This window comes from Microcaecilia unicolor, chromosome 2, assembly GCF_901765095.1.
Source record: "Microcaecilia unicolor chromosome 2, aMicUni1.1, whole genome shotgun sequence".
NCBI lineage: Eukaryota > Metazoa > Chordata > Amphibia > Gymnophiona > Siphonopidae > Microcaecilia > Microcaecilia unicolor.
This window is the reverse complement of record NC_044032.1, coordinates 626,748,432-626,772,914: the sequence shown is the minus strand read 5'-3', so window position 1 is coordinate 626,772,914 and position 24,483 is coordinate 626,748,432. Positions and strand designations below refer to the sequence as shown.

General features: G+C 45.5%; 1 protein-coding gene across 1 annotated transcript in view; it reads right to left on the bottom strand.

Moving 5' to 3' along the window:
* Positions 1-24,483, bottom strand: part of INPP4B (inositol polyphosphate-4-phosphatase type II B) — an 853,440-nt gene that overhangs the window by 495,396 nt on the left and 333,561 nt on the right. Inside the window, exon 6 of the mRNA XM_030192243.1 lies at positions 12,350-12,461. Within this exon, the coding sequence (XP_030048103.1) occupies positions 12,350-12,461 (112 nt within the window). The remainder of the gene's footprint in view (positions 1-12,349; positions 12,462-24,483) is intronic.

Sequence of the window (24,483 nt, the reverse complement as noted above, 5' to 3'; positions counted from 1 at the left end):
CCCACTTCAGGCACAGGCAGCTCCTTGTGACTCTGAGCAAGTCACTTAACCCTCCATTGCCCCATGTAAGCCGCATTGAGCCTGCCATGAGTGGGAAAGCGCAGGGTAAAAATGTAACAAAAATAAAATAGATACTATTGGAGATTCTACATGGAATGTTGCTACTATTGGAGATTCTACATGGAATGTTGCTATTCCACTAGCAACATTCCATGTAGAAGGCTGCGCAGGCTTCTGTTTCTGTGAGTCTGACGTCCTGCACGTATGTGCAGGACGTCAGACTCACAGAAGCCTGCGCGGCCACATTGGTGATCTGCAAGGGCCGACGTCTACATGGAATGTTGCTAGTGTAATAGCAACATTCCATGTAGAATCTCAAATAGTTGCAACAGTGGAGGAGTGGCCTAGTGGTTAGGGTGGTGGACTTTGGTCCTGAGGAACTGAGTTCGATTCCTGGCACAGGCAGCTCCTTGTGACTCTGGGCAAGTCACTTAACCCTCCATTGCCCCATGTAAGCCGCATTGAGCCTGCCATGAGTGGGAAAGCGTGGGGTACAAATATAACAAATATAAAAAATAAAATTTCCCACCTATTTGTAGGCTCAATATGGCTTACATAGTACCGGAGAGGCGTTTGCAGACTCCGGTGTAAACAAATACAAAGTGATGTTGTGGTAAGATAAAGTTCATGTGGCACAGCCACACTACGGAATCGTACAACGGAAGAGTTGTGTTATGTCCATTACGTACTTTAGTTTTGTTCTGTTGCAGAGATCAGGCATTTATGATGGATCGGTAGGGTATGCCTTTTTAAACAGCTTAGTTTTTAGTTTTTTTCCGGAAGTTTAGGTGGTCGAACGTGGTTTTCAAGGCTTTTGGTAATGCGTTCCACAGTTGTGTGCTTATGTAGGAGAAATTGGATGCGTAAGTTGATTTGTATTTGAGGCCTTTGCAGCTTGGGTAGTGCAGATTTAGGTACGTTCGTGTTGATTCAGATGTGTTTCTAGTTGGTAGGTCAATGAAGTCTGTCATGTATCCCGGGGCTTCACCGTAGATAATTTTGTGGACCAGAGTGCAGATTTTGAAAGCAATGCCTTCTTTGATTGGGAGCCATTACAGTTTTTCGCGGAGGGGATTTGCGCTTTCAAATCGTGTTTTTCCGAAGATAAGCCTTTTCTGTATATAGAACTTGCCTTGAGTTTAGCTATCCAGCTATTTATCCCAATTGACTTTGTACTATCCATCTTGTTTCCATCTAAATGTCTGCACTTGGCCCCTGGCTACATAGTAAGAGGTCTCATTGTATTGTAGGAATAGTGGGACCCTTTTACGAAAGTTTGCCGAAAAATGGCCTGTGCTGGTGTAGGCGCATGTTTTCGATGCACGCAGGCCCATTTTTCAGCACGCCTGCAAAAAAAGTCCTCTTTTTTGTGGCAGAAAATGGACGTGTGGCAAAATTAAAACAAGCGCGCATCCATTTTCGTCATGAGACCTTACCGCCACCCACTGACTTAGTAGTAAGGTCTCACGCGTTAACTGGGCGGTAATCGCCAGCATGTGCACACTGCCAATTACCGCCGGGTAAGTGCCACATGGTAGAAAATTTCTACCGCGTCTTTAGTACGCGTGTCAAAAATGCAATTACCGCCCGGGGCACGCAGTAACCAGGTCATAGTTCCAATTTGACGCCTGTTGTACGCACTTACACGCCCTTAGTAAAAGGGCCCCAGTATTAGCATCTATGTTATTTGAATGTTCTTCCATGTTGTCTATTATGGTGTCATTTATATTGCACTGACATTTATCATAATGCTTTTATATTATTGCTCTGCAGTGCTGTTAAACGTATGTATTTCTGATGGTGTCTCATTAGTCCTATTACTAGGTTTTAATTTGCTGTTCACCTCATTTATTTTATTCATGTTAATATATTTGGTCATTTTACTATTGATTGTTATGCAGAGGTGACCGGTTCAAATCCCACTGCTGCTCCTTGTGATCTTGGGCAAGTCACTTAACCCTCTATTGCCTCAGGTACAAACTTAGATTGTGAGCCCTCCTGGGACACAGAAATATCAAGTGTACCTGAATGTAACTCACCTTGAGCTACTACTGAAAGAGGAGTGAGCAAAAATCTAAACAAATAAATATTTGAGGTTCTACTACTGCTACTATTGGAGATTCTACATGGAATGTTGCTGAGTGGAGGAGTGGCCTAGTGGTTAGAGCACCGGTCTTGCAATCCAGAGGTAGCTGGTTCAAATCCCACTGCTGCTCCTTGTGATCTTGGGCAAGTCACTTAACCCTCTATTGCCTCAGGTACAAACTTAGATTGTGAGCCCTCCTGGGACACAGAAATATCAAGTGTACCTGAATGTAACTCACCTTGAGCTACTACTGAAAGAGGAGTGAGCAAAAATCTAAACAAATAAATATTTGAGGTTCTACTACTGCTACTATTGGAAATTCTACATGGAATGTTGCTGAGTGGAGGAGTGGCCTAGTGGTTAGAGCACCGGTCTTGCAATCCAGAGGTGGCCAGTTCAAATCCCACTGCTGCTCCTTGTGATCTTGGGCAAGTCACTTAACCCTCCATTGCCTCAGGTACAAACTTAGATTGTGAGCCCTCCTAGGACAGAGAAATATCCAGTGTACCTGAATGTAACGCACCTTGAGCTACTACTGAAAAAGGTGTGAGCAAAATCTAAATAAAGAGTAACATAATAAAACCATGTTTTAATAGCGGGTCATATCTTAATCTGCAGCACTTACGAAATCACCTCTTCCACATATAAGTGCCAACACTACTCGTATACAATTATGGGTCCATGCCGTTCATTTTTTCGATGTGCATCTTGCTAAACTGGTTGCTCCCACTCCAAATTCCAGCATATCCACTCCTACCCTAGCTGAGATAATATTTAACCATCTCTCTGACCTCATGTGCAACTTTCTTTAAATCAGTCACCCTACTTTCTAACTCTTCTTACTATCTTACCTATCTGTATGTTCTATCTTTCCTTTACCCTTCACTATCAATTAAAATGTTCTATTACATATTGTGTTGACATTGTAAGGGTCGGCGCCTTTCGTCAAATTATTTTTATTTTTAGTAAGGCTCCGGAGCCCTTGAGGGATTGCAGATCGTTAGTGGCCAGCAATCCGTATATCTCAACTTTGCAGGCTCGTTTTGAAGTTTCCATGTTGGGACAAAGCTAAGTATAAGAATTTTTTTCTTTTTGGATGCTTGGCCACGGGGGGCTTCTAAGTTTTCCTAACAGTGGGCAGGTTTGGGTTTTTTTCCCCTACTGCTCCAGTGCTTGAGTTAGTTTGCTTGGGGCTCTCTTCTCCCGAGGGGTCTCCCAATAGGTAGTCTGGTTCTGGGTTGGGGTTAGCGTAGGTAGGTGAGGTTTTGGTGTTCCTTTTACAGTGTCTTTATATACAAGAGGGGAGGACAGTTTTTTAACCCATACGGTTTTCTCATTTAGGATGAGTTTTTTCGTTTGGGCTTTTTTTCTCTTCTCCTTTCTTAGTAGGAACCTATGATAGTAATTTACTCCTGTATATACAAGGAGGGGCATAATCGAACGAAAACGCCTATCTCCATGGGCGTTTATCTCCGAGAACGGGTCCGTGAAGGGGCGGACCGAACCGTATTTTCGAAAAAAATAGACGTCCATATGTTATTCGCTAATTTGTGAGCTGGGCGTTTTTGTGTTTCAGTGATAACGGAAAATGAAAGCGCCCAGCTCAAAAACGAATAAATCCAAGGCATTTGTTCGTGGGAGGGGCCATGATTCGTAGTGCACTAGTCCCCCTCACATGCCAGAACACCAACCGGGCACCCTAGGGGGCACTTTTACAAAAACAAAAAAAAAAGGTAGAAGAGCTCCCAGGTGCATAGCACCCTTCCCTTGTGTGTTGAGCCCCCCAAATCCCCCTCAAAACCCACTGCCTACAAGTCTACACCATTACTATAGCCCTAAGGGGTGAAGGGGGGGCACCTACATGTGGTACAGTGGGTTTGGGGGGGGGGGGGGTTGGACGACTAAGCATTAAGCAGCACAATTGTAACAGGTAGGGGGGGAATGGGCCTGGGTCCACCTGCCTGAAGTCCACTGCACCCCCTAATAAGTGCTCCAGTAACCTGCATACTGCTGCCAGGGAGGTGGGTATGACATTTGAGGGTGAAAAAAAAAAAGTTGTGAAACGTCATATTTGTGCTGGGAGGGGGTTTGTGACCACTGGGGAAGTCAGGGGAGGTCATCCCCGATTCCCTCCAGTGGTAATCTGGTCATTTAGGGCACTTTTTGGGGCCTTATTCGTGGAAAAACAGGGTCCAGGAAAAGTGCCCTAAATTCTCGCTAAACTCGCATATTTTTCTTCCATTATCGGCGAAAGGCGCCCATCTCTGTTCGCCCGATAACCACGCCCCAGTTCCGCCTTCGACACACCTTCGACACGCCCCCGTCAACTTTGTCCGCATCCGCGACGGAGTGCAGTTGAAAGCGTCCAAATTCGGCTTTCGATTATACCGCTTTATTCGTTTTTGTGAGATAAACGCCCATCTCCCGATTTAGGTCGGAACTTGGGCGTTTTTCTCGTTCGATTATAAGCTGGAAGGTGTTACAAGTACTTTGGTATGGTCCCTTGTTGGAGGTTTGAGGTTCAATTTGTTAGATAAAGTTTGTAAAGGTTGGATTTTTCCTCCTGTTTAAGGGACACTTTAAAACTTGCTACATTTCTACTTCAAGCTCCACTGATCAGTTTGTAATTGTAAGTAGTATACCATGTGATACTTTGTATTGTGTTTGAATAATTTACTGCTGTAATTGTCTACTGTTCATGCTTGATCTAATCTTACTGTACACCGCCTTGAGTGAATTCCTTCAAAAAGGTGGTAAATAAATCCTAATAAATAAATACCTAATATATGTGCATTCCTGTGTGCAAATTAACAAAAGGCTCTGCATCGGCAGATCCTTTTCTAAAAACATCAGAACTGTGCATGTCCCGACTCTACATTCTATCTAAAATGAGCCTTTAAGTCACATAGGGCCCTATTTACCTCGGTGCGCTAGTGTTTTTAACGCGCCTACACTTAGCACGTGCGCTAACCATGTAGGGATATTGTAGGCACATACATGGTTAGTGCGTGTTAAAAATGTTAACGCGCCTATAACGCTGCTTAGTAAAAACAGGGCTGAAAATTAGTATATATATATGACTAGTAAAAAAGGCCCGTTTCTGACACAAATGAAACGGGCGCTAGCAAGGTTTTCCTCGGAGTGTGTATGTTTGAGAGAGTGTATGTGAGAGTGACTGTGTGTGAGAGAGACAGTGAATGAGCGAGTGTGTGTGTGTGTGTGAGAGAGAGAGAGTGAGTCTGGGTGCGAGTGTGTCTGTGAGAGAGAGAGTGTGTGTGTCAGAATGAGAGTGTGTGCAAGTGCGTATGTGAGACACAGTGTGAGAGAGAGAGAGTGTTTCACACAGATACAGTGTGTGCGAGAGAAAGAGTGTGTGTGAGACACAGACTCTCTGTGAGACTGAGTGTATGAGACCAAGAGAGTGTGTGAGTGACTGTGTGACACATAGAGCGTGAATGTGATACAGTGTGAGACATAGAGTGTGTGAGAGACAGTGGTTGAAAGTGAGAGAGAGAAAGACATTGACTGTATGAGAGAGAGAGTGTGTGAGAGAGAGAGTGTGTGTGTGTGACAGAGATACCTTCTCCCCCCTCTCTGGTGTCAGGCCTCCCCTCTCTTTCTGGTGTCTGAACGTTACTGTGCAGGACGCTGAGCTCTGGCTGTGCTTCAAGGAACTGACCAATCCTATTTAATAGAATGCACCTCCAACATTCTGAAGCCGAGAAACCTCGTGTGGTTGGTCACTTCTGCTTGTGACGAACCCGGAAGTACGTGATGTCAATTCAGGAGATGGATACAGAGAGCAGGAATGCCTCAGCCATGCAGTCAGCTTCAGAATGTTGGAGGTGCGCTTTATTATAAGTGAAACAGAGTCTTAAGAATTTATTTATTGCATTTGTACCCCACATTTTTCCACCTATTTGCAGGCTCAATGTGGCTTACATAGTACCGTCAAAGGCGTTTGCCCAGTCGGTGGATAACAAATACAAAGTTGTGTAGTGATCGTATGAGGTATAAGTGGAGGGTTGGAATGGATGAAGATTGCGTGTTGTCCTGTTCTATCATAGTCATGCTGTGTCGGTAGGTGAAGAGGGTTACGTGGGGTCGTTGGGGTAGGTCTTTTTGAAGAGGTTGGTTTTTAGTGATTTCCTGAAGTTCAAGTGGTCGTGGATTGTTTTCACAGATTTTGGGAGCCCATTCCAGTGCACTAAACCTGGCACTGTACTGTCAGTCCTAGCTTTTCATACAAAACTAGATTTAAGCCCTCCAGGGACAGGGAAACATCCTATGTGACTGAATGCAACTCTCTCTGAGCCACCAGTAGAAAAAGTGGTGAACTAAATCCAAATACATATCTTATCCTTTCGTTCTATATATGTAATTGAGTCAGCCAAGATCAGTATATAAAAAATAGCGGCAGAATTAGAGAGGCTCGTTACCCTTTACTAGGCTTTTCACAGCTAATCATCATGAATACTCATGTACATTGACCACAAACATGTCATGTGCCACCTCGGAAGGTAAAAGAAAGAAACTAGAAACTGTCCCCTAAAAGTACATAAGTATTGCCCTACTGGGACAGACTGAAGGTCCATCAAGCCCAGCATCCTGTTTCCAACAGTGGCCAATCCAGGTCACAATACATTTTATACTGCTTATCCTAGAAATAAGCAGTGGATTTTGCCCAAGTCCATTTTAATAATGGTCTATGGACTTTTCCTTTAGGAAGCCATCCAAACCTTTTTTAAACCTCGCTAAGCTAACTGCTTTTACTACGTTCTCTGGCAAAGAATTCCAGAGTTTAATTAAATGTTGAGTAAAGAAACATTTTCTCCGATTCGTTTTAAATTTACTGTTTTGAGTTGTTAGATGCACTTGGGTTCACAATTCCAAATGCTTAAAATGAGGAGGGTTTCTATGTTCTGAAATGCTCTAAACCTGGTCTGTCAGTGGTGATCAAGACTATTCAAAGGCTTAAGTGTTAAGGATTCACTCATTACTACTCCGAACTTGTTGAAGCACTTTTGGGAAACAGGTGGTGGAATAATGATCTAGTGGTACATGTTTAAAGTGCCTTAAACAAGTCAACCACGAGTAATGAATAGCTAATTGAGTTAATATGAAACTGACTGATACAGTTGACTACGGGGATGACTCACTGGCACCACCTCTACAGGGTAAGATGCATAGAAACCAGGGGCGGACAGCAATTAAAATTTGTAATCGCAATCAAAGTTTTAATTGCACGATTAATCGCACTTCATCACAGTATGCATTTTGGGCAGATGCTTTTGAATTTTTAAACACTGACCCAAACATCCTTTTGAACAAATGCTCAGTGTGGCTGATTATTCTGCACAACTTGCTATTCAATTAGGGGTGGGCAATGATTAAAAATTTGAATCAAAATTAATCATGGTATTAAACATTTTAATCACACGATTAATTGCACCTCTGGGCTGGGTGGCTTGGTACTAGTAAAGTCCCACTGCATGGAAATTTTTGTTAAACCCTGCTGAATATAATTTAAAGTTTTATGCACACACTTCCTTCCCAAACCACAACTGCTCCCCCTCCCCCCCCATATAGGTACCTACCTTTCTCCTCTCCTGTTGCATCCTTCCCCTGTACATACACCCACGTGTCTCCCCTTCTGCTGCTAAACCTGTTACCCCTGACACAACAAGCACCCATTTCTCTCCTCTCCTACTGCTGTCCCCCACCACCACACAGGTCCAGCATCTCTTCCCACCTCCCCCCCCCCCCCCCCCCCCCCGGCATTCATCTTAAGATTTATCTGGCTTTTCATAGGGCCTCAGCAGTTATTCCCACATGCCAAGGTGAAAGAGGATAGGCAGGGGAGAAGAAATGCTGGACTACAGAGGGGAGTAAAAAAATGTAATCCTAGTTAAAAAATTTTAAAAATATCGAATTAATAGTGCACTAATAGAAACTGTAAACATAATCACTGTGTGGACCATATGTGACATAAATGTAATTACCTTGAATGTGGTGGCCAGGAATTAGAGTCCTGTGGTGACTTGTGTTTTTTCAGTCAGTGCCCTCTTCTATCAGTTTGAAGGGGGGTCAGTGGCGTTCCTAGGGGGGCGGACACCCGGGGCGGATCGCCGAAGCACCCCCCCCCGGATGCAGCGCAGACCCCCCCCCCGGCAAAAGGACACCCCCCGCGAAGGAACACCCCCCCCCCCGGTGCACGCCGCTGGGGGGGTGCCGCGCGCACCTGTCCTCCGTTCGTTCCATGCTTCCTCTCTGCCCCGGAACAGGAAGTAACCTGTTCTGGAGCAGAGAAGAAGCATGGAACGAATGGAGGACAGGGGACCGCACCCACCGCCCCCCCCCCGGAACGCCACTGAGGGGGGTAGCTACGGTGGCAGATGGCTGTCCAGTATGCACTTTAAAAAAATGTTTTTTGCTTTATTGTCTAGAACTTCTCCGTCTGCATCCAAATATCTACAACTCAACCACATAGACACACACATTCCTGCTTCCTTCCTATTTGGCCCAAATATGATGCTCACGATGCCAGCATCCCAAATTTCATGCCAGATGGAGGCAGACCTCATTTGACCCTCACAGGTTGCAAAGGACTTGTAGTCTTGTTGTTCTAAGGGAAAGCAGCTGGAACTGTCAAATTACATGTCTATGCAGACAATGGGATAAAACCAGAAATGGATCAGACTATCCTGAAAATCCGCAGCCAGATTGCAGCCTGCACAACCTCTATCCTTTAGCTGACAAACTACTTCCTCCTGCACAGGGAAGGATTAACCCTTTGGTGGGTCCTAGGCAAACATGGGCATTGGCACAAAAAATAAAAGGCTGCCCCATTGCACTGAACAGTCACCTCGACACCCCAAGAAAGACAAATTCTATAAGGAGTGAAAATACTGGTAAAAGGAAGAGAAACACATTTTCTTCCGTACTCTGCTAAATACAAAATTAGAAAATATGTACATTTCCAAAAAAGAAAACATCCATGAGCAGCACGCCCCCTTTCCTTTCCGTCCCATCCGTGAGCAGCATGACCCCCTCTGCTCTCCTCCCCTTTCTATCCATGTGCTGTATTTACTCCTTTTCCCTTCCCCCATCAACAATCTAATTTCCAGAAACCCTCCTGCACTCACACTCCATCCACCTTTTTGGTCTCCACCCACTCACCCGCACCCACACACACCCCCAGGACTCTATCCATCCTCCCCGAACCTACCGTAATGTCCCTGTGGTCTCGTGGCTTCTCTGGGGCAAGAAAGAACCCCACTCTTTCCTGTCCGCTGCCACTGCTTCTTTGTCTTTGTCTTGCAAGGCCGCTGCTTGAGGTCTCGGCAGCCATTTTCAAGAAGCAGAGGCAGTGGGCACGTCAGCGACAGCGAGCAGGAAAGAGTTGGGTTCTTTCCTGCCCCGAAGAGGCAACTAGACCACCAGGGCACGTTACGGTAGGTTCGGGGAGGGGGCAGAAGGCCAGCCTGCCCGCCACCACAGAAACCCGGACAAACGGGCGGGCTGGAAAAAAACGCCCAGACCCTCGACAGTCCCCTGAAAAGGAGGACATGTCCGGGGAAAATCAGACGTATGGTTACCCTAAGTAAGTCAAAAGAAAAAGTGCTGCTCAGTGACTCCTCCACTCAACTGGAGGTGAGGATGGGTAGAGTAAGCAGACCTCTGGGGAGCAGCTGTGATTCTGTTCTTCTGTCCCTCTCCCCTTTCTGCCAACCGCAAATTTACAAAGGCAAAAATCTGCTTTGGGAGCCATTGCAACTGCACATCTGAAAAAGCCTCTCCCAAACTTTTGGACCTAGGTATATGCCTAGTGCACCTATGCCTTAATCCTTCCTTACTACTGCAACCTCATTAGTTATCCTCTTTTTGTGCAGGTCCTGAAGCATTTGGCTGTCATTCCTAGTTTCATATTCCTGCACTGTACCCTTTAATGTGTGCATAAAGGAGGGGCAACGAGACACACGTGGCCATTTGCTCTATCACTGAGTTAATCTATGAGATATGTTATAAAGTCGCCTCAGGTGCTTGGACAGATCAGGTGATGCCTTGCAGTATATACAAATGTAAAGTGGCCGAGACAGCGCTTGCCTGTTTCATCCTGTGTAACGTGGCTGACATGCCATTTCCTCCCCGCCAATATGAATTTGGAACTCTCAAAGATCTCTTTTTGAATCTCTGAGAATATTGTGTCGGAGTCGTTCACAGGGAAAAATGAATGTCATATTATCTATTAAGTGTTGTACAAACACTACTTTCCTCCTCTCTCATGAAGTTGTTAAATCGCAAGAGGATTGTGAAAAATTACAAGAGGACCTTACGAGACTGGGCGTCTAAATGGCAGATGACGTTAAATGTGACCAAGTGTAAAGTGATGCATGTGGGAAAGAGGAACCAGAACTATAGCTTCGCAATGCAAGGTTCCACATTAGAAGTCACCGACTGGGAAAGGGATCTAGGCGTCATTGTTAATGATACATTGAAACCCTCTGCTCAGTGTGCGGCGGCGGCTAAGAAAGCAAATAGAATGTTAGGTACTATTAGGGAATGGAAAACAAAAATGAGGCCGTTATAATGCCTTTGTATCGCTCCATGGTGCGACTGCACTTCGAATATTGTGTTCAATTCTGGCCGCCAATCTTAAAAAAGGTATAGTGGAATTAGAAAATGTGCAGAGAAGGGCGACAAAAATGATAAAGGGGATGGCGTGACTTCCCTATGAGGAAAGGCTGAAGCAGCTAGGACTCTTCAGCTTGGAAAAAAGGTGGCTGAGGGGAGATATGATAGAAGTCTATAAAATAATGAGTGGAGTGGAACGGGTAGACATGAAGCGTCTGCTTACACTTTCCAAAAATACTAGGACTGGGGACATGCGATTAAGCTACAAAGTAGTAAACTTAAAACGAATAGGAGAAAATATTTTTTCACTCAACCTGTAATTAAACTCTGGAATTCGTTGCCAGAGAATGTGTTAAAGGCAGTTAGCTTAGAGAAGTTTAAAAAAAAGGTTTGGACGGCTTCCTAAAGGAAAAGTCTATAGACCATTATTAAAATGGACTTGGGGGAAAATCTACTGCTTATTTCTAGAATAAGTAGCATAAAATGTATTGTACTGTTTTGGGATCTTGCCAGGCACTTGTGACCTGGATTGGCCACTGCTGGAAACAGGATGCAACTGCACTGCTGCCGGAGGGGGGTGGGGGTGGGCTTTAATATTGTGTTTTCAATCAATCGGGACAGGCAGGTTCCATAGAGTCCTGTAGCGCGTACTTGTCCTTCACCATTGGAAATGTTATAATGAAACAGCACCCCCCACTGGCAGGACTGTAGGTGGCAGAGTGCTGAGCACCCCCAATACTGATCAAGCTCCTTCACTGTACCTAGGGAGAAATAATTTGTATCATGTCTGGCGTTTCCAATCATTTACAAATACTGGCTCCTATCTACCCATCTCCCTCCACCCTTTCCTCTCCAAGATACTTGAACGTGCTGTTCACCGCCGCTGCCTCGACTTCCTTTCATCTCGAGCTATTCTTGACCCGCTCCAATCTGGCTCTCGCTCTCTTCACTCGACTGAAACGGCACTTGCCAAAGTCTCCAATGACCTGTTACTGGCCAAATCTAAAGGTCTCTACTCTATTCTCATCCTCCTCGACCTATCTGCTGCTTTTGATACTGTTGATCACACCTTACTCCTTGATACATTATCCTCTCTTGGATTCCGGGGCCCTGTTCTTTCCTGGTTCTCTTCCTACCTCTCCATTCACCCCAATGTTATCCAATACGATCTCTAGATAAGAAAGTGAATCAAGCTCCTATTTAAAGAGGGAAAAGTGCTGGGGGAGGAAATTATCCTTGTCAGCACTTTTATGTAGTTCTCTAGTTGATGGCTGTAAAGCTATAATAAGCTGAAGGTAAAGGAAACTGGTTTTAAAGTTTTGATTTAGACCAAACACAGCTCAGCAATGTGCTTTTCCTGCCCCAGACACATCTGGGATATGCAAATGTACTTGTTCTGCCAGAGAAGGGATGAGTAACATGTACTGCACTTCACAGCTTTATTGTCATTCAGCTCTTTTCCTGAATAATGAGAATGATTCACCTTCTCTGCCTCCACTGTGTTTTTACTAGCATCTGGCACAGCTGATGGTTCCTAATTTAATTTGTACAAGGGTCCAAAGTTCCTACCTTTTGTCCCTGCACATCTGTTGTGATATGGTCTGTTTCCCCATCCTCTGTCTCCCCCATGTTTATCAGGGTAACTTCAACTGTACCAGCTGGCTTGCCACCATTTAAAGTTCTGAAATTAACAAAAAAAAAAAAGAAAGAAAGTAAAATATGAATAAAAATCAGCATTCATTTTTTCAGCCACCTGTTATAAACAATTTTGTATTTAGGAAAGAATCCATAACACACTTCAATACAGTACACTGCCCCCACGAATACGTGCTTGAACCAAAACACTAATGCATACATACCCATTACATATTTTACAAATTGTGTGATAAGGCTAACATTAAATATGTAACTGATAAAAATAAGCATACTAACGAAATAGTACAATACTGGAACTGCAAAGCCTAATACCACCGAAAAACCAGCAAGGAAAGAAATGTATCAGGTAATACCATATAAACAACAAACAAAAAAACACATTTTCCAATGCAAAACAGAATTTTCAAGTGACTGCTAGAGGAAAATAACTTTAAACAATCTCCCTTTCTCCCTGTTTCCCTTCAGAGGGCATTTCATGCCCACTTGATTATCCATTTCTTGCTCTGTGAAGCAACCCTAAACAAAATGAAAGGACAAGGCATCATTTTAAAAGACCTAGCCACATCGAAGTGTGGGAGGGGTGATGCTAACTTAGGGCACATGTACTGGAATTGCCCAAATATAAAATCCTTTTGGAGATTGCTGTGCTCCCATGTGTCGCGGATGTGGTCCTGCAGGTGGAGCCCATCTCCGGAACAACTATTTGACACGTTTCGAATACAGAGCCCAGCTCCCTCGGGATACAAATCATTTCTGAAACTTGCCACGCTGATGGCAAAACGAACAATTCTCCAGCAGTGGTTAGCCATTGAGGGTCCCAGCGTGGCCCATTGGAGGATGGCCATGATCCAATGTTGTTCGTTGGAGAAGAGGGGAATCAGTGACTTAGCTTCTAAGAAAGGTGATAGGTTTTGTAAGTGTTGGTCTCCATTTTGGGATACTCTCACTCCAGTAGCCAGAAGCAAAATTCTGAATTGTTAACCTTAAGGGGTTGGGAGGGGTGGGGTGGGGGGGAGTGTAGGCTGGGGGAGGTGGGAGTGGGGGGGGGGGGGAAGGGGAAAATTGAAGACAGGTATATATTAAATTATATCTAGCTTATGTTTAACTTTTTGGTCCAAATTTTGTATGTTATCACTTGTTCTGGATATCAATAAACAGATATTAAAAAAAAAAAGACCTAGCCACAGACACCCTCAAGTACAGCCAAGAATGGGAGGCGCATATTACCCTCAAATTCGTCCAAAACAATGAATGTTTTTTTGCAGCTGTTATTTTACCTTATGCGGATATCGCCAGTAAACGCCCCTTAGCTCCTGCACTGCTAATGAACCTCCCCTTTCTACAATTAAACTTTCTGCACATCAGTTGTATCATCTTCTCAAAGCTGTTCTGCATTATCCAGGTACAGAAAGCACAACATGCCTAACCATTCCTTGTTTCCTGCACCTTCCTCCCTCCGGTCTGGTCACTGGCCAACACAGGGTGCCCTCCTCTGGCTGCTTGGCAGGTGATATAATATCCAGATCAGGCAATAAAAGTAGGTTGGAATGCTTTTTTTCCCCCTTCCCTCTGCCCTTATTGGTTTTCATTTAACACTTTCATAAAAGAAAGTGAGTCACAAACTTAGGGGTCCTTTCAGAAAGGCACGGCAAGCCTACTGCGGACTTGCCGTACGCCAATTTGGCACTACTGCAGGAGCCCGGAAGTAGTTCTTCCCCCCCACCACGCAGCATTTCCAGCGCTTGAAATATATATATATATATATATATATATTAGCACCAGGGGCTTACCCGGTGGTAATCGGGCAGTGCTGTGAGTGCTGTCCGGTTGCTGCCAGGTTAGCAAGGGAGCCCTTACTGACTCCTAAATGGGTGGTGCTAAGGCTCCCCCAGGAAATGACTGTGTGGCAAGTGTTTAACTTAGCATATGGCTATTTCCTTTTATTTAAAAAAAAGCCTTTTACTCGTGGCAGTAAAAGGGGGTCTTGGCGAGTGGCAAATCCACAGTGCTGACACCACGACAGTGGCACCTTTAACGCAGCTTGATAAAAGGGGCCATTAATGCCATGAAGCAGAGGGAATTAAAAAACATTCCACAATTACAAATCAAGAATCACCAGGTTTGAAAGGTTTGCACTTTTTCTGTCCTTTTCTTGAAACATTAGTAATGTACAGTTAAGCAGAATTGGTGCACGTGCCAAATTCCAAGATTTACATACATACACTTTTGGGCTCATTTTCGAAAGAGAACGGCACACATCTTTCGACACAAATTGGGAGATGGGCGTCCTTCTCCCAGGGTCACCCAAATCGGCATAATCGAAAGCCGATTTTGGGCGTCCTCAACTACTTTCCGTCGCGGGGACAACCAAAGTTCATGGGGGCGTGTCGGAAGCACAGTGAAGGCGGGGCTGGGACGTGCTTAACACATGGGCGTCCTTGGCCAATAATGGAAAAAGGAAGGGCGTCCCTGACGAACACTTGGCCGACTTTACAGTACTTGTTCCATTTTTTTTTACAACCAAGCCACAAAAATGTGCCCTAAATGACCAGATGACCACCGGAGGGAATCGGGGATGACCTCCTCCTACTCACCCAGTGGTCACTAACCCCCTCCCACCCTAAAAAAAAAAATTAAATATTTTTTCCAGGCTCTATGCCAGCCTGAAATATCATACGCAGCTCCATGACAGCAGTATGTAAGTCCCTGGAGCAGGTTTAGTGGGTACTGCAGTGCACTTCAGGCAGGCGGACCGAGGACCATTCCCCCCCCCACCTGTTATACTTCTGGTGGTAAATGTGAGCCCTCCAAAATCCACCACAAACCCACTGTACCCATATCTAGGTGCCCCCCTTCATCCCTAAGGGCTATGGTAGTGGTGTACAATTGAGAGTAGTGGGTTTGGGGGGACTCAGCACACAAGGTAAGGGAGCTATGCACCTGGGAGCGTTTTCTGAAGTCCACTGCAGTGCCCCCTAGGGTGCCCGGTTGGTGTCCTGGCATGTGAGGGGGACCACTGCACTACGAATTCTGGCTCCTACCACGACCAAAGGACTTGGATTTGGTCGTTTCTGAGATGGGCGTCCTCGGGTTCCATTATCGTCGAAAATTGGGGACAACCATCTCTAGGGACGACCATCTCTTCGGTCGACCTAAATGTGGAGATTTGGGCGTCCCCGACTGTATTATTGAAACGAAAGATGGACGCCCATCTTGTTTCGGTTTCCCCGCCCCTTCGCGGGGACGTCCTGCGAGGACGCCCTCAGGAAAACCTGGGCGCCCCGTTCGATTATGCCCCTCAACGTACTTCTATACCACATAATACCTCCAAGTTCAAAGCAGTTTACAACGCATACAAGAAACCAAACCAAACTCTTGAGATTTCAAGGAGAAATAAACCTACCCAAAAGAGTGCTTTTAGATTTTTCTTAAAGGAGGAAAAGTCTACAAAGTTTTCCCAAGAATACAGATTAATTCCATAATTTTGGAGCTTAAACGGTCAGAAGCTTATACAGGAGCCCTTTTACTAAGGCATGTAAGCGCCTACACGCGTCCAACGCATGCAAATTTGGAACTAGCCCTCGGCTACCATGTGCCCCGGGCGGTAATTCCACGTTTTATGCGCATCCGATATGTGCGGAACAAACTCGGAAGGAGTTGATCTTGGACAAATGAGTGGTTTATTCCATCATGTTGCAACATTGAGATTATATGTTACGTTGTGTAATGTTGGATTGTACATGCTGAATGGATAATATGTGATGGAATGTGTGGGATGTGGATGCCTTAGGTGATTGTGAGCGGATGAGGGGCTAGTACTAGTTAAGGAATACTGGGGCTGCTTTATGTGATATTTATGGTATATGTGGAGATGGATAATATCCTCTGATGTTAAGTAAATAAAAGTTCTAAGGTAAAGATATGAATTTTTGAAAGTAGTGAGTACTTGAGAGTTTGGACTCAAAATTGGGAGCCAGGAAAGATCAGCGTGCACCCTTTATAGAATCTCACTTAACACAGGTTCCCATGCCCTAACTTTGGGCCCCAGACTTATGCCTGCTGAAACCTGGTATAAATCCTGGTGCCCAAGTTGGGTGAGCTGACCCAGTATTCTGTAACAATTCGCACAACAATTCAGAATGCCCATGGCATGCCCCTCCCATGGCCACACCCCCTTTTGAGCCGCACTATGGGATTTGGGCGTCAAGATTCATAGAACAGCGCATAGCCAGATGCATGCGCAAATCCTAATTGGTGCCAATTTATGTCAATAATTGCTTGTTAGCAGACAATTATAGCTCATTAGTCAATTAATTTGCGTATGCATCTCATGATCATGCACAAATTTAGGTGCCCAAATCTGGGTGCTATATCTGGGAGTATGGAACTGTTATCCCAAGCCAGCACAACCATAGTCAGGTACCTAGGAAGAAATTCTATAAAGATCATGTCAACAGCGAACATAAATGACTAGAAGATGGGCATAGAAGTCTATAAGTACATAAGTATTGCCATACTGGGAAAGACCAAAGGTCCATCGAGCCTAGCATCCTGTTTTCAACAGTGGCCAATCCAGGTCACAAATACCTGGCAAGATCTCAAAAAAGTACATTTTATACTGCTTATCCCAGAAATAGTGGATTTTCCCCAAGTCCATTTAATAATGGTCTATGAACGTTTTCTTTAGGAAGCCGTCCAAACCAGGTTACTTCCTGTTCCGGGGCAGAGGGAGCATGGAACGAGTAAAGCCGACAGGCGTGCGACACCCCCCCCCCCCCAAGCAGGTAAAAATGCACCTGGAGGGGTATCCTTTCGCCAGGGGGGAGGGGGTGTTCTTTCGCCGGGGGTGGGAGGGTCGCACTGCACCCCGGGGGGGGGGGGGGGGGGCGCATCGGCAATCCGCCCTGGGTGTCAGCCACCCTAGGAACGTCACTGCTTATGTTTCAATGTTCTCTGTGACCACATTGATGTAGTATGGTTGAAATGTTAGTCCACCTGGTTACTTAGGAATTAAAGGCTGACAAACTACACATGATGCCATTTTATTGAATTAATGAATTTCCGAGTCAATTTCTAGAGCTTTGTCTCTTTCATTAGCTTTAACTTGAAGAAGGGAACAGAGTTCTTGAAAGTCAATCAGAAATGTATTAAAGTTAATGCAATAAAAAGCTTTGATGACCTTTATTTCCCTGGTTACTGTAAAATCAAGCACCTTATTATACTCATAAGAGATGGCGAGCTAGGTTGGACCAAAGGTCTACTGCCTCTGATAGCGGCCATTTCAAGTCACTCCGGAGTGCCCAGCAGATTCTAAAGGAGCCCAGGCTCTCCGTACAATTCACACATTTGTGGACTAAAGCTCAGATGACAAAGATTTTCTGAAGCAGAAAGGTCAGTGTTATGCACATGCATCAGACACTGTCCTGTAGAAGCCATCTTCCACCTGCTCCCAGGGGTTCAAGTTCATTATCTCCACAAAAATGTCAGAGCAGACAGATTGGAGTCTCACAGGCCACACCAAGCACCAGCAGCTACATTTAGTCAGGGGTCAATCTGAATTTTACATTTACATTTTTTATGTACTGAATTTCATATCTTTTTCATTTTTTCAGTAATTGTATTTTCTTTGGACAATCTCTTGGGATTGACAGGGCACAGGGTACAACTGTAACATAACATATTACTTACTTAAACAATGCCCAAGAGTCTTGTCCAAGTTCAGTCTTCCAGGGCTGCATGCACACCAGGTTTTCAGGATATCCCTAATGAATATACATTACACTAAAAAAACCTGGGCTACCTACTACGAATCACTTTAAAACTCTGTTAAACCTTCAGTCAACTGGACGCAGTCCTGATGGGTCCTACATTATACACCAATACCACTATCCACATCAAATGTCCTTTAAACCAAATGCCACTTATTTGCACAGAATCAGTTCCTTTCTTTCTGTGTGGGAAAAACTCCACTGAAGCTTTGCAGCATCACAATTCAAAACATAGTGTTCTATATCAAAGTGGACCATCGAGATCAGCTCTTATCCATTCCCAACAGCACCAAATTGAACTGGTATAGACACAATTGAGTCCTCTTGCCCAATGTAGTCGCCAAAAGTAACATAGTAGATGACGGCAGAAAAAGACCTGCACGGTCCATCCAGTCTGCCCAACAAGATAACTCATATTTGCTGCTTTTTGTGTATACCCTAGTTTGATTTGAACCTGTGCTCTTCAGGGCACAGACCGTATAAGTCTGCCCAGCACTATCCCCGCCTCCCAACCACCAGCCCCACCTCCCAACGACCGGCTCTGGCACAGGCACAGACCGTATAAGTCTGCCCAGCACTATCCTCACCTCCCCACCACCAGCCCTGCCTCCCAACCACCGGCTCTGGCACAGACCGTATAAGTCTGCCCAGCACTATCCCCGCCTCCCAACCACCAGCCCCACCTCCCAACCACCGGCTCTGGCACAGACCATACAAGTCTGCCCAGCACTATCCCCGCCTCCCAACCATCAGCCCCGCCTCCCAACCACCGGCTCTGGCACAGACCATACAAGTCTGCCCAGCACTATCCCCGCCTCCCAACCACCAGCCCCGCCTCCCAATCACCAGCTCTGGCACAGGCACAGACCGTATGTCTGCCCCGCACTATCCTCACCTCCCAACCACCAGCCCTGGCACAGACCGTATAAGTCTGCCCAGCACTATCCTCACCTCCCAACCACCAGCCCTGCCTCCCAACCACCGGCTCTGGCACAGACCGTACAAGTCTGTCCAGCACTATCCCCGCCTCCCAACCACCAGTCCCGCTGCCCACCACCGGCTCTGGCACAGACCGTATAAGTCTGTCCAGCACTATCCCCGCCTCCCAACCACCAGCCCCGCCTCCCACCACCGGCTCTGGCACAGACCGTATAAGTCTGCCCAGCACTATCCTCACCTCCCAACCACCAGCCCTGCCTCCCAACCACCGGCTCTGGCACAGACCGTACAAGTCTGTCCAGCACTATCCCCGCCTCCCAACCACCAGTCCCGCTGCCCACCACCGGCTCTGGCACAGACCGTATAAGTCTGTCCAGCACTATCCCCGCCTCCCAACCACCAGCCCCGCCTCCCACCACCGGCTCTGGCACAGACCGTATAAGTCTGCCCAGCACTATCCTCACCTCCCAACCACCAGCCCTGCCTCCCAACCACCGGCTCTGGCACAGACCGTACAAGTCTGTCCAGCACTATCCTCACCTCCCAACCACCAGCCCCTCCTCCCAACCACCGGCTCTGGCACAGACCGTATAAGTCTGCCCAGCACTATCCTCACCTCCCAACCACCAGCCCTGCCTCCCAACCACCGGCTCTGGCACAGACCGTACAAGTCTGTCCAGCACTATCCCCGCCTCCCAACCACCAGTCCCGCTGCCCACCACCGGCTCTGGCACAGACCGTATAAGTCTGTCCAGCACTATCCCCGCCTCCCAACCACCAGCCCCGCCTCCCACCACCGGCTCTGGCACAGACCGTATAAGTCTGCCCAGCACTATCCTCACCTCCCAACCACCAGCCGTGCCTCCCAACCACCGGCTCTGGCACAGACCGTATAAGTCTGCCCAGCACTATCCTCACCTCCCAACCACCAGCCCTGCCTCCCAACCACCGGCTCTGGCACAGACCGTATAAGTCTGCCCAGCACTATCCTCACCTCCCAACCACCAGCAATTATCCCTGCTAGTCTCTGCATGACATCATGTTTCGCTGATAATGGTGTCCTCAGGAGATTACAGGTACATAAATATCATAAATTCTCTAATTTGAAAATATACGTAACTACTAACATAATGCATGAAAAATATTTATTTTTGTTTTATTTGTACCCCGCGCTTTCCCACTCATGGCAGGCTCAATGCGGCTTACATGGGGCAATGGAGGGTTAAGTGACTTGCCCAGAGTCACAAGGAGCTGCCTGTGCCTGAAGTGGGAATCAAACTCAGTTCCCCAGGACCAAAGTCCACCACCCTAACCACTAGGCCATTCCTCTACTGTTGCTACTATTGGAGATTCTACATGGAACAACATTCCATGTAGAAGTCGGCCCTTGCAGATCACCAGCAGATCACCAATGTGGCCGCGCAGGCTTCTGCTTCTGTGAGTCTGACGTCCTGCACGTGTCAGACTCACAGAAACAGAAGCCTGCGCAGCCTTCTACATAGAATGTAGCTAGTGGAATAGCAACATTCCATGTAGAATCTCCAATAGTAGCAACATTCCATGTAGAATCTCCAATAGTATCTATTTTATTTTTGTTACATTTGTACCCCGCGCTTTCCCACTCATAGCAGGTTCAATGTGGCTTACATGGGGCAATGGAGGGTTAAGTGACTTGCCCCAGAGTCACAAGGAGCTGCCTGTGCCTGCAGTGGGAATCAAACTCAGTTCCCCAGAACCAAAGTCCACCACCCTAACCACTAGGCCACTCCTCCACTGTTGCTACTATTTGAGATTCTACATGGAATGTTGCTATTCCACTTTTAACATTCCATGTAGAAGTCGGCCCTTGCAGATCACCAATGTGGCTGCGCAGGCTTCTGCTTCTGTGAGTCTGACGTCCTGCACAGAAGCCTGCGCAGCCTTTTACATGGAATGTTGCTAGTGGAAGAGCAACATTCCATGTAGAATATCCAATAGTAGCAACATTCCATGTAGAATCTCCAATAGTATCTATTTTATTTTTGTTACATTTGTACCCTGCGCTTTCCCACTCATGGCAGGCTCAATGCGGCTTACATGGGGCAATGGAGGGTTAAGTGACTTGCCCAGAGTCACAAGGAGCTGCCTGTGACTTAAGTGGGAATTGAACTCAGTTCCCCAGGAACAGAGTCCACCACCCTAACCACTAGGCCACTCCTCCACTCCAAAATAACTTACCAAACAAGCTTTTCGAAAACATTCTCTCGGTTAAAACCAAAGAAAAGAGTTCTCATCACAGGGAGACACAAACATAGAGGCTAACCAGTGGAACAGGGACTGTCTCTTACATGTTCAGTGTACAGCATGCCGCTGCGTAAGTCTAGTAGTGCTTTAGAAATGATAAGTAGTAGTCGTCTTTAGGATTCTGCATGGAATCTTGCTGCTCTTTGTCCTTATCCCTTATTTGTCCTGTTTGTCTATCTGGATTAGTTTGTAAACTCTGTTGAGCAAGGACTGTCTCTTAACTGTTCAGTGTACAGTGTTGCATACATCTAGTAACGTCAGTGCGTTCTTTCTAGCAAAAAAGGTACCGGTACTCAAATGCTAGGCAACCCTTCAGGGGTGGGGTGATCACTGAGGGATCCACCCCACAATAGCCAGGCCCCCTGCAACCAGTCACAGAATCTATGACAAGGCAGAATTAGTGTGTAGAGCCTGAGCTCTTTCATTAAAACTAGGAGTCCAAGGGCCAATTTTAGCAGATAATGGAAAAGGTGCCGGTACTCAGTACCCCCAAGTATCCCCTCAAAAACAGCCCTGAGTAACGCTATAGAAATGATAAGCAGTAGCAGCAGTAGTAGTAGTCTTTGGGATTCTGCACAGAATCTTGCTACTCTTTGTCCTGATCCATTATTTGTCCTGTTTGTCTGTCTTGATTCAAAATGATATGTAGTAGTAGTAGTAGTCTTTGAGATTGTGCACGGAATCTTGCTACTCTTTGGGATTATCCCTTATTTGTCCTAATTGTCTGTCTTGATTAGATTGTAAGCTCTGTCGAGTAGGGACTGTCTCTTACATGTTCAGTGTACAGTGATGCGCTATAGAAATGGTAACTAGTAGTAGTAGTCTTTGAGATTCTGGAATCTTGCTACTCTTTGGGCTTGTGCACAGAATCTTGCTACTCTTTGGGATTCTACACAAAATCTTGCTACTCTTTGTCCGTAGCCCTTATTTGTCCTGTTTGTCTTGATTAGAATGTATGCTCTGTCGAGCAGGGACTGTCTCTTACATGTTCAGTGTACAGCGCTGCATACGTCTAGTAGCTCTACAGAAATGATAAGTAGTAGTAGTAGTAGTAATCTTTGGGATTCTGCATGGAATCTTGCTACTCTTTGGGATTATCCCTTATTTGTCCTAATTGTCTGTCTTGATTAGATTGTAAGCTCTGTCGAGTAGGGACTGTCTCTTACATGTTCAGTGTACAGTAATGCGCTATAGAAATGGTAACTAGTAGTAGTAGTCTTTGAGATTCTGGAATCTTGCTACTCTTTGGGCTTGTGCACAGAATCTTGCTACTCTTTGGGATTCTACACAGAATCTTGCTACTCTTTGTCCGTAGCCCTTATTTGTCCTGTTTGTCTTGATTAGAATGTAAGCTCTGTCGAGCAGGGACTGTCTCTTACATGTTCAGTGTACAGCGCTGCATACGTCTAGTAGCTCTACAGAAATGATAAGTAGTAGTAGTAGTAGTAATCTTTGGGATTCTGCATGGAATCTTGCTACTCTTTGGGATTTCGGAATCTTGCTACTCTTTGTCCTTATCCCTTATTTGTCCTGTTTGTCTGTCCTGATTAGATTGTAAGCTCTGTCGAGCAGGGACTGTCTCTTACATGTTCATTGTACAGCACAGCGAATGTCTAGTAGTGCTATAGAAATGATAAGTAGTAATAGTAGTAGTAGTTTCCCCACAATTAAACCTGCCATAGAGCTGGCGTAAACGAGGGCACCTAACTGTAAGAGGCACACGGGTAACTTACAGTACGTTTTTAAAAACTGCCTGAGTATTATCTGCCCATTTGAATGTCTCACTATGCCATTACAGCACAAATACCAATTAGGCACCCTATTGGTATAAGTGTACACTTAGGCAAGAAAATATCAGTAATTTGTATATTTAGATGCGCAAAAGCTGTGAAAACAATCCACGACCACTTGAACTTCAGGAAATCACTAAAAACCTACCTCTTCAAAAGGCCAACCCCAACAACCTCACGTAAACCTTTTCACCTACCAACACAGCACGACTATGATCGAATAGGACAACACGCAATCTTCATCCATTCCGACCCTCCACTTATACCTCATACGATCACTATACAACTTTGTATTTGTTATCCACCGACTGGGCAAGGTTCCACATTAGGAGTCACCGACCGGGAAAGGGATCTAGGCGTCATCGTTGATGATACATTGAAACCCTCTGCTCAGTGGGCGGCGGCGGCTAAGAAAGCAAATAGAACGTTAGGTATTATTAGGAAAGGAATGGAAAACAAAAATGAGGATGCTATAATGCCTTTGTATTGCTCCATGGTGTGACTGCACTTCGAATATTGTGTTCAATTCTGGTCGCCACATCTCAAAAAAGATATAGTGGAATTAGAAAATGTACAGAGAAGGGCGACGAAAATGATAAAGGGGATGGCACGACTTCCCTAAGAGGAAAGGCTGAAGCAGCTAGGGCTCTTCAGCTTGGAAAAAAGGCAGCTGAGGGGAGATATGATAGAGGTCTATAAAATAATTAGTGGAGTGGAACGAGTAGACTGAAGCGTTTGTTTACGCTTTCCAAAAATACTAGGACTAGGGGACATGCGATTAAGCTACAAAGTAGTAAACTTAAAACGAATAGGAGAAAATATTTTTTCTTCACTCAACGTGTAATTAAACTCTGGAATTCGTTGCCAGAGAATGTGGTAAAGGCGGTTAGCTTAGAGAAGTTTAAAAAAAGGTTTGGACGGCTTCCTAAAGGAAAAGTCCATAGACCATTATTAAATTGGACTTGGGGAAAATCCACTATTTCTGGGATAAGGGGTATAAAATGTTTTGTACTTTTTTGGGATCTTGCCAGGTATTTGTGACCTGGATTGGCCACTGCTGGAAACAGGATGCTGGGCTTGATGGACCTTTGGTCTGTCCCAGTTTGGCAAAACTTTTGTACTTATGTAAAAAAAAAAACTTGTACGTTGCATGACAGAGGCATCAGGAATCACAGAAGGCAAAAGTAGAGACTAATAGACGATTCACCACTGGAGACGTGAGTCCAACAGTCTTTATTATATCAGAGATAACGACCCGACACAGGCC